This window comes from Pholis gunnellus (genome assembly GCF_910591455.1).
Source record: "Pholis gunnellus genome assembly, chromosome: 14".
Lineage (NCBI taxonomy): Eukaryota > Metazoa > Chordata > Actinopteri > Perciformes > Pholidae > Pholis > Pholis gunnellus.
Window position 1 is genome coordinate 13,898,174 of NC_136541.1, and position 14,605 is coordinate 13,912,778.

General features: G+C 42.6%; 1 protein-coding gene across 1 annotated transcript; it reads right to left on the reverse strand.

Annotated features, from left to right (window-relative positions):
• Positions 1–4,102: 4,102 nt before the first annotated feature.
• Positions 4,103–4,964, reverse strand: LOC306705912 (G-protein coupled receptor 35; the record flags this gene model as incomplete). The annotated part of the gene is made up of 1 exon (XM_079172788.1): positions 4,103–4,964. Exon 1 carries the CDS (start codon positions 4,961–4,963, stop codon positions 4,103–4,105), a length of 861 nt encoding a protein of 286 aa, XP_079028914.1. The 5' UTR covers position 4,964.
• Positions 4,965–14,605: the final 9,641 nt, after the last annotated feature.

Below are 14,605 nucleotides of genomic sequence, written 5' to 3' on the forward strand. Positions count from 1 at the left end.
TCCTGCTACTCAGCAGCAGCAGCAGGATGAGGGAGAAGAGAGCATGCAGGAGAGAAAGGATAACAGCAGAAAGGGGGGCAGAGACAACGGAGACAAAGTTGGACATGGCACTTAGAGGCTGCCTTCTCTGTGCAAATTAACTGAGACTGCAGAGCCAGTAAGATGCTGCTGTAGAAGCGGGATTCCTTTTCCCTCTTGGATAACATTGACAAGACTGACACCCATCTGTTCTCCGCTATATTACCTGTTGGTCTGATTGCCAACTAGGTACTTGAAGGGAAACTGCGAAAATCTTAGCGCCGTAGAAGCTGCAGGTGACTCATCAGACAAAAAAACTGACTGTGAACACAAATTTAATGGAGGATGAGGAAACGCAAAATCCTTCTCTCTGTTTCTTTTTCTCTCTGTCCTCTTTGCTTCACGCATACAGTAGATGCATACATGTTTTTGCACAGGTGACGGAGGGTATTTAGTATTCAATGTGTACGAGAAGCACGACTTGTGTGTGCCAAATGCCTCTAACCTGTCCCACGGGGATGTGGGACCATAACTCACGTCTTTGGAGAGCAGAGTGCAGGACTGGAACGTCAGCACTATTTCTGCCAACCGCATGCTCTCTGTAATGACGGCATCTCAGCCGTCCATCGCTCTATTCGTTTGCCTCCTTACGCGCCATGTACTCTTGAATTACCAATTATTTCACGAGGACGTCTGGGGAGATTGCCCACCAACACTGGACTGACTTGATTTGGAGCTGGACAGAAAGGAAGAAAGAGAGTGTTTTATAGGATTTAAAGTAATTCCACTGTAATATATGTCCTTCACTGTCACCTTAGGTTTCTTTTCCACAAACACACACACACACACATTCATTAACGCTGAATTAGAGAATGCGGTCCGGTTTTATTGGGCAAAATTTTCCCCTAAGCCCACATGGGTTCAAGGTCCCCCAGACGTGATACAGAGCAAAGTGACAGTTACAGCGGTGATGATTGAAACCTTTGGCCTCACTCAAAGCCAATAGGGGTAATGGAAATGTTCCCAGCAGGCAAATGGGACTATATATTCAGCCCGTCACAGTGTCCTGTGCCGCAAAATGGTCGGCGTTTAGATCAACAGGACATGGTGTGAGTGTGTTAGCGAGGAGATGGAAGTCATAAAAAAGAGACAAGATAAAGAAGCAAAAAGCAATTAAGACTTGATGACGGCTGTGGGAAAATGGTGAGAATTTGTTAGAAAACTGACCGACTTGATTTTCACGCTCACTCCCAGTGAGTCATGAGCAAATGAATGCTGGTTTGTACTGGTGAGCAGCAATATATGGTTTATCTGTACATAGTAAACTTTAATTTAGATTAAAATGATTATGTAAGATAAACAGTAACTCCAAAAAAAAGAATGATATCAGGCACTAGCTTGCAAACAGAAATAAACATGTATCATGTCATTGTAGCTATATATGTCTGAAAATCTGAAAGTTTCATATCAACCCGCTTCAAGATGGAAATCACAAAGATACTATTTTTTTTTTTTTCTACATCTGCGCGCCAAAACCATGAATGATTTACTGATGCCTGATTACTAAAGCAAAAAAAAAAAAAAAAAACTGAGAGAAACTTGTTTTAAAGTGCCATGAAGACCATTTCAGTCAGCAGTGCACCTCGTGTACTGTGGTCCCGGAGAACTCACTTATTGCAGAATACTTGTGATACGTATGCCTTTGACCTTTACATGCTGAATGTTATATATTATTTTTTTATTTAGATGTCGGCTTGTACTGTTGAAATCATTTGTTTCAGCTCCCCCTGTCCGTCTGGATGCTACTGACACGGAACGCTGCCAGCAGTGTTTGAGGGTCTGTTTATCAACTACTTTCATGTCACACTTGTGTCCTGTAAATATGTAAGAATGAATGCAGACTCTTTTGTCATGCCCTTAATGATTATACTGTAATGCCTTCATGACATTAGCCATGTTTATTCCGAGATGTAATAATAACGATGTATAAGTAGTTCGTAAGCAAACCTTCAAATGGACTGCAATGCTGTGAGGGAACTCTGTGTATCTCATGTTGTGTCATATCTGTCCTGATCCTGGGCTTCTTTGGTCGTGTTCTGTAGTCTAGTGATTGTCTGTCCGTCGACTGCCATACTGGAGGATCTTGATAATACTTGTCAGCATTGTGAGTGAATGAATGTCGTCATCCTTTTTCTGTTTATAGTCATTATACTGTGCAGTACTGAGGAAAAGCACAAAAAACCTTACTGTTTGTTTTGCATTTTGAAAAGGAGCTGTTCTGTATCATTTGTGAATAGTGTAAATAATCATCTGTAGGTATAGTGTTTCAGGTTTTTTTGGGGGGGGGAAGGGGGGGGGGGGGGGTCCTTCATGCTCTTCTGAGACAGGACTGTGTTTGAAGTGTGAGGTTTTGTTTAGTTCTTTGGGGGGGGGGGGGGGGGGGGGTTTCGGTGACAATGCTGTGAATAAGATGTATGTACAGTATTTACGTGACTCTGGCTGACTGCTGAGTTCAGCTTTTTTCCTGTTATTAGAGTAGAGTCGCAGGCCTGACCTCAGCCAGAACTGAGGCTTCTCATTTGACTGATGCCTGCCTGAGTTTTTTGCAGTTGCTAAGATACTGCTGTTATAATAACCATCAATCTTTGGAGTACTGCTATTAAATGGCATTATATAATTGACTGCTAATGTTGTCGAGTGTGGTTCCGAATGCACTCAGAAATAAATGCATATCATTACATGTGTATCCGCACACATACACACATTTACAAATGCAATACTGTTACTTCACAGCCTCAGGTAATGCGTACGTCATTAGTGCCGTTTATTTTCTATATATTAGACATACGTCATCAGATTGACTGTTTCAAACTTCTCAACAGCCAAAGCTCCAGAGCAGAGAGGCAGGGGGGGGGGAATCGTTCTTGCATTTCCTTTCCTCGCCGCAAGAGGGAGCTGGACACTGGCCTTCATTCAGCTGGCCTCTGTGAGAGGGTGAGAGGCTGGAACTCCCATGGGAGTTGCCTGTGCATTGACTGGCTATCGTTTGGCTGTGCTGCAGAGCAAGACATCGACTAGTTTTGTTGAGAGGTCTGGTGCAGAGATGAGAATAGCCCTTGTTCTCTGCTTTGATTCAATGCTTTGAACATCACACAGAGAGCGTAAGGTCAGCAAAAGGTTGAGTGAGTTATGGAACAGGTATTTATATCCCAAAACACACAAAATCACACACGTGAACCCCATGATCGTCCCTACAGCAGCTGAAGAGTTCATGCAGCAACTTGATGATTTAGGCGAAATCAGATTCAGAAGTTAGATTTTATTCCGCCACTGTATATGCTGATATAGTAAAGAGGACTTTGAAAATGAATAGCTATGTTAACAAATCAACTGTGCAATGAACCAATCGGGAACCGAGGAATCACATGGAACAAGCTGAGAAGTTTATTTTTCCATAGCTTACACTTTTCATCGGAATAAATCGTGAAAAATGATCAATTAATAGACGTTGCAATCAGTCACAGTTCTGCAAATGTAAAGGGGTACTCACACGTTTTGGTAATGTGCATCCAACACGTTTTAGGGCTCTCAAGAGACATAATAATATTAAAGAATTGTCAAAAACCAAGCAGCAGTGGGTCGAAATATCTCGAATTTCAGGCCCTAGAATGTATCAAGCTCCATCCTACAATTCCCATAATGCAACTCAAAAGCTTGTTTGAATTTACTCTCACTGCCTTCTAGGGCCGTTTATGTCCCGTTCTTGGCGCCGTCAAATTCATTGTTTTCAATGTAGACGCGCAGAGGGCAGCTAGAGCAACACTGTTGCAGTGCGCAAGCGTTCCCAAGCGCCTATTTTTGGCGCTTATATCTTTGTTTTGACTTTGTTTGGTTTAGTCAGTGAGGCTTAATGCAAACTTACCGCAACTTCATCATCGTCGTCATTGCAGCACTCAGGTTAGTAACAGCAACAGTAACACAATTCTATTGAACTTGATGTGTGAGATCAGTGAAGTACCCCTTACAAAATATCATTTATTGTAGGCCTTCATTGTGCAGTCTAAAACACTTGTACTGCACGTACTTATGAATAAAAGCGTTTCAATAGGAAATAATAGCTGATGGAATCAAAACAGCAGTTTGTGGAAGCAATCCATTCAGACACAAGTAAATACATGTGTGCAGGTATGTATTCAATAAGCCAGTTTTCTGGTAATTTGATGACGACGTTGACAATAAAGCCAACATGGATCGGTGTGTAGCAGACAATGAAAACGATCATGTTGGCTGTGACTATGCCAATGGTGCTTTGCTTGTCCTCTGACCTGTCATTCACCTTCAACAGAATACGGATGATGCAACTGGAACAGAAGACAATAATAAACAGTGGAATGACGTAGCCTAGAAACACCAGAATGACAATCAACTCTCGATGAAGAGGACGATTTTTACATCTTTCGTAACAGGTCCAGAGTTTGTTCGGGTAATTGTCCTCTCGGAATATAAAGCATATTGTCCCAAGAAGTCCCCAAAAAAGCAAACACACAGCAAAAGCTGTCTCTTTCTTCTTCCTCCATGATCTGGCCTGCAGTGGGAACCTTATAACCAGGTAGCGCTGGACACTGATGGCCGTGGTTGACAGGATGCTGGCATACATGTTGATGAAATGTAAGGACATAAGGAAAGTACACAAGAGAGTCTTGGGCAGGCAGAAGAAGGCATCATAGATCCTTAAGGGAAGGAAGAGGATGAGGGCAGTATCAGCTACAGCCAGGTTGAGCATGTAGATGTGAGTGTCTGTCCAGGACGCCCGTTTGGCAATGAAGGCACGCAGAGCAGCAGCATTGACAAGGAAGCCCAGAAGAAACACTAGACTGTAAGCCAAACCCTGAAGGGTGTCCACTTTGCAACTAGCGGTGGTAAAGTTGGTGGTGGTGTTGCACATACTTATCTGTAAGAAATGTGCCAGAGGGGAAAAAAAAATGTTATGTTAGTTAGGAGAAGGAGTCTTAAAACAATACTCACATGCCCATATGTAGGCCTACATTTAAAAAACCTTGCTGTAATCGTTCTTCCAAAAGAGTATACTCTACTGATTTAGTATTACACTCCAATAACATTGTCGGTCTCATGGTGGAAAAAAAAGATCAAAACCAATGCAACTTGGAAACCTCTGAAAAGTGAAGCCAGTGCGAAGGTGCCTTAAACTTCTTTCAGCAAGAGGCGACTCCTCTGGTTGCAAAAAGAAGTCTGATTGTATAGAAGTCTATCCGAAAATAACCCTACTTCTCTCTTGATTTATTACCTCAGTAAACATTGTAATCACTAGTTTCAAGTCCTCTTGAATACAGCATGATGTTCATTTAGTAAATCACTGTCCCATTTAGAGTAAATCGACGATCAAGCAGGTCAGCTTTAAGGGTGTAGCTATCTTGGGATTGACAGGTCAGTAAACAGCGTTGTCTGTTCTGAGACTTGTCCATGTTTTCGTCTTTGAACTTTAACCCTTTCACAGTGTTTTTTAAGTTCACAAATATCAACTGTAACCGTTTCGGTCGCCTAAAAATGTCTGATGCCGCATTCGGTTGTACTCAGCTCCGCCGTCTCTTGTCACTTCTTACTGCAAAAAAAGCCAATATGGCGACGGAACGATTTGTCAAACACGAGGCTGCTTCTGAGCAGCAGTCCACAAACGAATGGGTGACGTCACGGTGACTACGTTCAGGTCCTACGTAGCTACAATCTGTGGTTCTATTAGATATGCAAGTGTGTTTTGCTAGTAGCCGCTAGCCTCAAGCAGAGGTTAAGGAGCTAAAGAGATCTGGTAAACTCACTTCCTCCCCCACACCCCAACACTAGAATGTTTCATTTTCAAACTTGTAGTCTTCAGATTCTCTCAACACTGGAATCCTGTTAAGAAATGATCCCAAGCACATTTTTCTATTCAGCATACATCACGTTCTCAAGAAAGCGACAGCGCTGTCTTCTAAAGTGTCAGTTCAACAACTTTCTTCTCTTCACAGTTCACCGAAACAGCGATGAAAAACATACAAAAGTATACCGTCAAATTAATGGAAGACAAAAAGAAACACACATCAGCTTTGTGTTGCCGGTCACAATGATCCAATAAAAACAAAACTTACCATATTAAACATAAACCTTATTGAATTGACTTAAGGCAGCTGCACCAGTATATCTGTCTTCTTGAAACGAGTAGGTCCGTGTGAGACTCTGCTACATTTATATTATTTCCTCTCTTTTTGACGCATGTGTCATTCTCTGTGGTTAAAATTGTAACATAGGTCAGCAAACAACAGTAGACCACAGACACAGTTCCCCATCTTGTTTCACAGTGATGCTTTTCTGCTCCACTCTTACGCATCAGAGATGAATATATGCATATGTGGGTAGTATGAAACTGAAGCAATATCCTTTCTGTACTTTTAGTCAGTCTATTGAATCTGCAACCCAAGTGGTAATTTCCAGCATCAGTGTTGCAGAGAAAAAACAAGGTCACACTGTGAGATGGAGGTGAGAGATGAGCTACACTGACGATGCCAGACTGAAAAAGGCAATTGCAAAACAAATGTTTTACTTGCGCAATAGGCACGATTTAAAGCACAGCCTCTCCACTCTCCAACAGCTAGATTGTAAAGAGAAGTGAATCAGTGTTTTTGTTCTGTCGGCGGTAAAGAGGAGACAACAAATTCAAGCAAGAACTTACACAACCCGCAGAAATGACACTTGACAACAAACCTTGAAGGTAAACAGATAATGTGTCAGCCCTGATTGGCAACATTTTTGTCTCATGCATTACTTTCCGTTGTCATTGTCAAGCTAAAATAGCCTTTTAATTTCTGCTAAGCTTGTCAACAACTGACAGTCACAATCAAACAGCCACAGGCCTCTGGCGTAAAACCTCTGTTTATGAAATAACCTTTTTTAATTGAGTTTCTGGATTCAATTGAACACAGTTAATTGAAACAGCCTGAGAAACCATCAAGACATCTGCAGGCCTCTCTCTGCCTTCATGTAGCTCTGGCAAACCTGCTCCGCATTCGTGAGTTATTTTGTCAACATGTCCTCATCAAAGTGTTTCTATTCAATCAGGCAGACGCGGGGGGGGGGGGGGGGGGGGGGAATTGGTGCTTCCACACACGCAAGCCAGACGCTGCACAATGATGGCTACCTTAATGGGCATTTAATAGAAATGGAGCCACGCAGGGTTTGTGTGTCTGCATCGTGTGGCTGGTATCGTATTCACCTTGTGAGTGTGCGTGTCATCATGGTAGCAAATGTGGTCCAGGAGACGCCTGCTGTAGCGGGAACAACCACAGAAGCGGGTTCTGGGTGCCCTATGTCTATGGACAGATATTGTCAACTCAATAGCGTTGCAACCGCACAATATGCAGAAACTTTACAGGTGTGCAGTTGAGATCAAAATGAAAGGCAAAGTTCGAAGACGGACGTGATCTGAGCAAGGGCGCAGGGAGTAAGGGAGTATTGAGTGTGGAAGGGGCCCTCGGCACCTACTCTTGGTTTGATTTGGCATCAAGGCTGGTGTGATCCCATCAAGATGGTCTCCAGTGTTGTGCTTTGTTTTTGCTTACAGTAACTATGTCTTCCAGCAGCTATGTGCTTGTTTGTCTTCTGGGGTGATTCACTTGTTTGTGGCAGAGCGGTGTATTCACCAGAGTGACTAAGCTGCCGACCGAGAGTCCCATCACACAAATCCTGGACATTGATTGAACATGTCAGAATTAGTCCGTTGTAATATTTACTTTGCATCTGGAGAAAAAGCAGTTGAAATTGGATAATGGAACATTTACTGAAATTGCTTGACCTCAATAGTCTTGAAGCCCGGACCAGATTTTAACGAGATTACACAGAGATTACACAGAGGAATCATTGTCTGCATCACAATCTTTTATACAGCATGGGTCTAACATTGTGCTCATGTTCGAGTGCTCAAGTGCAGATAATGATGGAAAGGAGGCCTTCGGCTTGTGTAGATGAGGTCATGGCTGCGAGGAGAGAAATAAGAGTTGTTGAGTTAATGAAAAGGACATTTAAAGTAGTATTGCTGATTGTGGCTCCTGGCAACATTGCAAACAATGGTTGTCTCTATATTGTGGCTTTAGATGTTTACTACAGAAGGGCTGCTTTGTTAGAGAGGCACAGAGTGAAAAGAGGGCTGTTTTGGTGAGTGAGGACAAAGATTCATATTAGAGGTTTAGAGTGTATCCTTTCTTTGTACGGTTCTTTAGGAGTCATTAAAACAGGAGTAAAAGTGGCGTAACAAAGCATCAAGTGCTGTTCAACGAGTCCAGATGGCCCCAAATTAATTCAGGGTTTAGTCAATTGTTTTTGCAGACTCTAACGACGGCACTCCAGTGATTTTAAGAGATAAGAAGAATATCAGCCTCTGTCTTCTTTGTCGCTAAGACGAAGACTTCAGCATCAAAATGCAAAAATGCAGAGCTGAAAGTTCATTCAAAAAGGGATTGATGGAAAGAAACCATGGGTGAACCACTGAAATGGGGGAATGGAAATCTAAAAATGTGGCCTGGAAAAGAAAATGTTGGGATGGGATGGACGGAACAGTTGAGAATACACAGCACTAAAACAGATGACGGAGCAGAAAGGTTTGGAGTACGAAGCTGCCCTTTTACTTGTTCTTATAGTCAAATCTATTTTTAGCTGATACAGTTTGGTTTCAGGAAAGTTTTGGTGTGCCCTCGCGAGCCAAGAGTCAGCTTGCTCCATTAGACTGACCTCTGAACTGAAATGTAGGCTTCGTGAAGCCAGACGGGGAAACAATCATCCATTAGAGAAAAGACTGAAGGTCAGGTGTAGCTGTGTAAATGAGCATGGGCCATGCGTGAGAAAGTTACCTGGAGAAGCAGTGGCTTTATTAAGCGAAATATTAATAATTAATGCCTTTGATTGCCTGTTAATCCTAGCTGCACTTTATCTTACATTGTAATGGCCTTGACAATTCCGATGTCGACAACAATACCGCTGAAAAAGCACAGGGAATGTTATATTGCATCCTGTTTATTAGAAATTACTGCAGTTATTGCCTTCTTAGCGATGCTCTGATTTTATTAAAAGCTGCTTTATTCTTCAAAGAGGTTATTGCCTGAAAATAAAGGCAGAAATCTAATATTACGCAGGATATGAAGGGGTTCCATATTGCTGATGTGGCCTGTTGTTATCATTCATTTGTTTTAAATCCCTTTAGGCTTATCCTGTTTTCACAGAGATATTTCCCAGATCTACCCGGATCTTATATCATTGTGGATATATTTGTCTGCTGGTCTCGGTCAATCTCCTTTTCTTCTCGTCTTCCGTCTGCCTGTCTGTTGGTCTGCCCCCTGCCTGTCTGCATTTAAACGCTCGGCTTTCTCCTTCTTTCCCCGACTCCCTGCATTCATTCCTGTCTGTCTGGAACTGTTTGAAAGTGCCCTTTACACGTCAGTAGTAGTGAGGCAGGATGGGTGAGGGAGGGGGGTTTCCAACGCTCTAACTAGGTCAGTGAAGACGCACCCCTCTCTCCCCTCTCTGTGCCCCTGCTCTCCCCCTCCTGTCTCCTCTCTCTCCCTTTTTCCTCGGCTCCCTGCTGTGACGCAATGCAGACTTTCACGGCCCTGTTTCGGTCTTATCATCTCCCCGGATCTGGAAAAAACACAACACGGCCTTCAACTTCAGTGATGACAGTGATGCATCCTCTCAAATCAGCATCCAGCAAAACACACAAATCGACTGAACAGAGACAGCGTGCACTTTTTTGCAAGTTCGACGAATCAGCTGCACCATATGGATCGGCCGGTTTCAATGATCTGGTCCATCTTTTCGCTGTGGCGGCATAATGCTCCGGCATTGCATAATGTTTGTGGGGGTTTTCCATCTGTTATCGGGCACTTGCACATTTGGAGGGGCAGTCAAGTGCACCTTTCAGAAAGCACATCACTGTTACTGTGCTTTTGTTTCGGCAGCAAGTCTGCTGATGCGTGTGTCAGCGCTGGTAGGCAACAGTTATTGCATTCATGTGCTGTTTTTGAAACCCCATAAAATGCTTAACTTGTAACTTACCATGTCTGTGTGCACGCTAAAGAGCAAACTCCCAAGTATTACATAAGCCCAGCCTCTTATACCACATTTTAGCACTAGATGTCTCTGTTTCAGCTGGCTGGCCTGCGATGAGTCATCTGAGCAGTTATGTATGAACCGAATAACCAGACCTCACCCATGCCTGGTTTTCAAATGCAGGATGTTTATTTCAGTAAACAACGATCTGAGGTGAGATCTATGTGAATGCGCTTTGTATTGCATGTGTTGATGGTGTTAAAACAAGAGGCCGGTGAATCTGGTTGGTGAATATGATAAACCTGTTCGGTAACCAGTCAAGAGCTGCATACAAATATGACAAATATACACATTTTCCAGTGATTTTTAGTTGATGTATCATGTAAGAAAGTTAATCTCTAAACACAAAAGGATTATTCAGTAATCCCATTCTTCCCTGATTGCATAGTTAGAGGATTACACATAAGAATGAGCTCTGGTCTTGCATGAAAAGGAAAGGAAATAGAGGATCCGAGGGAGAGTGTGAGGACAAAGGTAAATAGGCTGCAGATGAGGAGTCAATGAGTGTCTAGCAGGATGGCACACAAGAGAGATGTAGGTCATCAGGCCAAAGATGGAGGAAGCAAGGGGGTACAAGGCGGAAGGAAGCGAGAGCGGTCACAGAAGAGGTGCAGGATTCTGGGAAAACTTTTTCCAGCTCGCTGATCTTATTCACTGTCGATGGACATATCACATGTTGATCCATGTGGGATTGCATGTGCGTTTGCCGCGTGTATTTGTTGTGCACTTGCACTCACTCGGGTGTAACTGGGTCATGCTCACATGGCCAAGCACATTGATCCCCACTGGAGGTAAACACAGCCGAGTTGCCGTGGGAACCTCCTTTTTATTCTCGCCACGTCTTTACGTGGCGCATATTTGTATTTGCATCAGATATCTACGTGAGTGTTGACACAGGCATTCATGATCATGAACGGGTTCGCACTTTGATCAGTCGTGACTGGCTTTTGTTTTCTGTAATCTGTTACCTAAATTAGTGGTTCAGTCGTGCGGACATGTCAACACCTCAGAGTCCTCCCTTTATTCAAGTGTCTGTGGGTGTGGATGTTCAACCTGCTTTGCGAGAAACGCAGCAAAAGAGACGTAGACAGGTTGGGGGGAAAGAATGGGGAGACCGTGAGTGACAAAGAGAGAGATTTGCTGCTGATTGTGTTTGTCATGACAAATCCGGACCTTCTATAGAAATGTAAACATAGGTGTAACTCAAACAGCCACGAAGAACATTTTGTGTCCTAAACGCTAGTGTGTTGTGGAGGTTTAGAGAAGTAGGCTCCTGATTAGAGGGCTGCTTGAATCATGTGACTTTTTGCACAGGGGAAATAGAGAAGAACTAAACAGTACTTCCCCTGTTCAGTACTTACCGTAGAGTACCCTCGAACAGGAATGTTCAGGTTATAGTAAAATGCTGTGGTCTAACTGTGCAGATCGGATTGTGTTTGCAGAAAGAAGGCGTTTGCTAACACACATATATTATTAACACTTTCATTAATAAGAGGAGACACCCCAGGTAAATAGGGAAACATTTTTCATTCATATTTACCACCATTTTGTTGACATAATAGAGTCAAAGGTTTTGACATGGATACCTCTCATTATCACTCAATAAACCAGAAATAACATTTCCGCCATGTTTGTTGGAAAAGAATGTTCAGGCTATGAATAATATATGAACAAACCCCTCTGCTACCGAAGACTGGCTCGAGAAAACCGCCTTTGAAGATATGTATTGTACATTTCCATACATTTTGCAAGACACTACAGGGGAATAGGGGGAAACATACATATCACCATGAAACTTCCCAGATGTATTACTGATATTAAGACAATTACATGGTACACGTTTTCGGAAATTGTATGTTTAAATATGAAAATGAGGCAGCATCTAATGCTACAGACACAAATAAAAAAAGAAGTAAAATAAACACCTAAATGTGTATTTTTGATGATGGTTTTTTCCACTAGTCTGAAAGAAGACATGTTATGGAAGCAAAACAGCCCGAAATCTTAAAATGGATCAGTGCATGAGAAACTATGTTTTTGCCTGAGGTGTCTGTAAACTCTATTTGAGTTCATGCAGATAGTATAGATTTGTTTATTTAGAGTCAAACTTCAACTTAAAGCCAAATCTTAAGTATATTGATTTAACAATAAAAAAGCATGACTGAATAAGGTTATTTTGTGTTATTTATAAAGAGTTAAACCCTCCCAAACTCTGCTAATCTCCTCTATCTGCGTAGGTGTGTGTGTGTGTGTGTGTGTGTGTGTGTGTGTGTGTGTGTGTGTGTGTGTGTGTGTGTGTGTGTGTGTGTGTGTGTGTGTGTGATAACATTTGACTGTCATCTAATTCAAATGCTGCTGAATCCTGATTGGTCCACGGAAGTATCAACATAAAAGTCAGCCCACCTCAAACCAGTGAGAAGAACAGAAATGCAGAAAATTCTTATGTGAAATAACCAAACTATTCTTTATTCGGCAGAAAAGTATATGTCCATGTAGGACCCAATCAATCACCTAAAAATCTGATTGAGAAAATAGGTTTTTCGCACCCTTTTATCCCCAGAAAACCCTCATTTAATTGCTGTGTAGTGGTCAGGGCTTCTGTTCAGTTTAATAACATGAAAAAAAATGTTATTGACATATTATTTGCATTTTTAGTCACTGGTCAGGTTCTGACTTCCTCTTCCTCTATAAGATGAATTCTGGTTTTACTTCAGTGCAGGTTGTGCTCGGCCTCCAAAACAGCTGCTGCTGATTTTTTAGATGTAAATCTTTTTTTTTTGTAATGATGTTATAAATGTTATAAGACTTCACAAAAACTAATTTACAGTTATGTAAGGTAGGCCAAGGACACGAATAATATGTTTGTGTAACGCATGTGGGTCGGAGGAGTGTGAGTGCTCAGTGAGATAAATCTGTACCTAATGACCTGAAATTGAACTCATATTCTATTTATGCTGCAGGCTTTATCAAACGTGTACAGTGTATGAAAAATGAAGCTGATAAGGAGGAACGGAGAGCGAAAAAAAAGAAACAGATGTGCTACAGTGTCGAGTGGTAACAGGAGCTGGGTAGATAAGAAAAAAATAACGGGGAATGAGAAATAGAAAAGAGATAGAACGAGGATGTAAAGTGGAGTCGAGAGGAGGAGGATGAGCACATTGCGACAGGAGGGAACGGTGTTTGTGCGACATCTGACACACTGACCTAGTGACGCAGCAAAGCTCCCAGCTCCAGATTACAGAGCCGTGGCTTCAGGGAAGGGGGGAGAGAGAAGGGATTAATGGTGCTTCCAGAGAGGAGAAAACAAGGAGATTAATCGAGTGGGGGATTGCAGCTCTGGATGGCAGGAGCCTGAAATAATCCCAACAAATTGACTGGCACAGTCCAGTAGATGCATGCGTGTGTGTGTGTGAGTGTGTGTTTTTGCCTTTTTGTGTGTGTGATGTACAAATTAGAACAGATTATGAAATAAAAGACTCATGTATGATAGATCTTAAATTACCCCTCTTGACATAAGGTGAACATTTTACAATGTGCCGCATGAGAAGATGGGCTGGAATGTAAGGAGTTGATGCTGCCGAGGCAGAGCGATTGGCCCCACCGAAACCATGTGCGCCCAATCAGTTACAGTTGGTCCCTCATCCCTACAAAGACTCTTTGATGTGAGCGAGGCCTTTAAAATTCAACCCCGGGGAGTCACAAGGCTACACTGGCTTTGATGTGAGTCAGGAGAAACCTTATGCCGGTCCTAACAGCAAGGACCTTCTGCACAACAACCAAATGCCTGCTTGACATTCAGAAAGAAGGCGACGATTCATGGGTGGCTGCTGAATATTAGTGTGCTAAACACAAACGTATGGTGTATTTAACTGGTTGTCCATGTGTCTGCACAATGTAGCCGGTCAAGTTAACAGCACAAAGTGCCACTGTTAACCTGCTGTAGCTGTACCTTGCATCTCCTATTTTATTATGCACTGTGATTAAAGAGAGTCCACTAGGTTGCATTTTGTTAAAGATACTCTCTCGCAGTGCATTTTATCTCGCGGCAGGTGTGAACTGGAACTATCGCGTAATGTTTCTCTGCAGAAAGCAATTCTGTCTTTCAGCGGCTCCACAGGGCTGTCAGTTTAAACCGCTGCGTTGCTTTTCTGTTCTTGAAAAGACTCGAGGCAAAGTGGGCTATTTGGCCTCTTTGTGTTCGCTGCAGCTCTGTTTGTTGTCACACAATCTATGATGTAAATATCCCTCCATTTATATATAATTTCTCCCCCCACCCCCATCTTCTCCCTCATCCTGTTATGCTGCTGCTGCTGCTGCTGCTGCTGCTGGCAACCTTCCAAAATCCTTCTCCAGCTCAAAGCTCTTCTTCTTCCTTGCCTCTTCTTTCACCTCTTACTTAATCATCGGGCAACAAAATGTCTGCCATATACGAGCCATG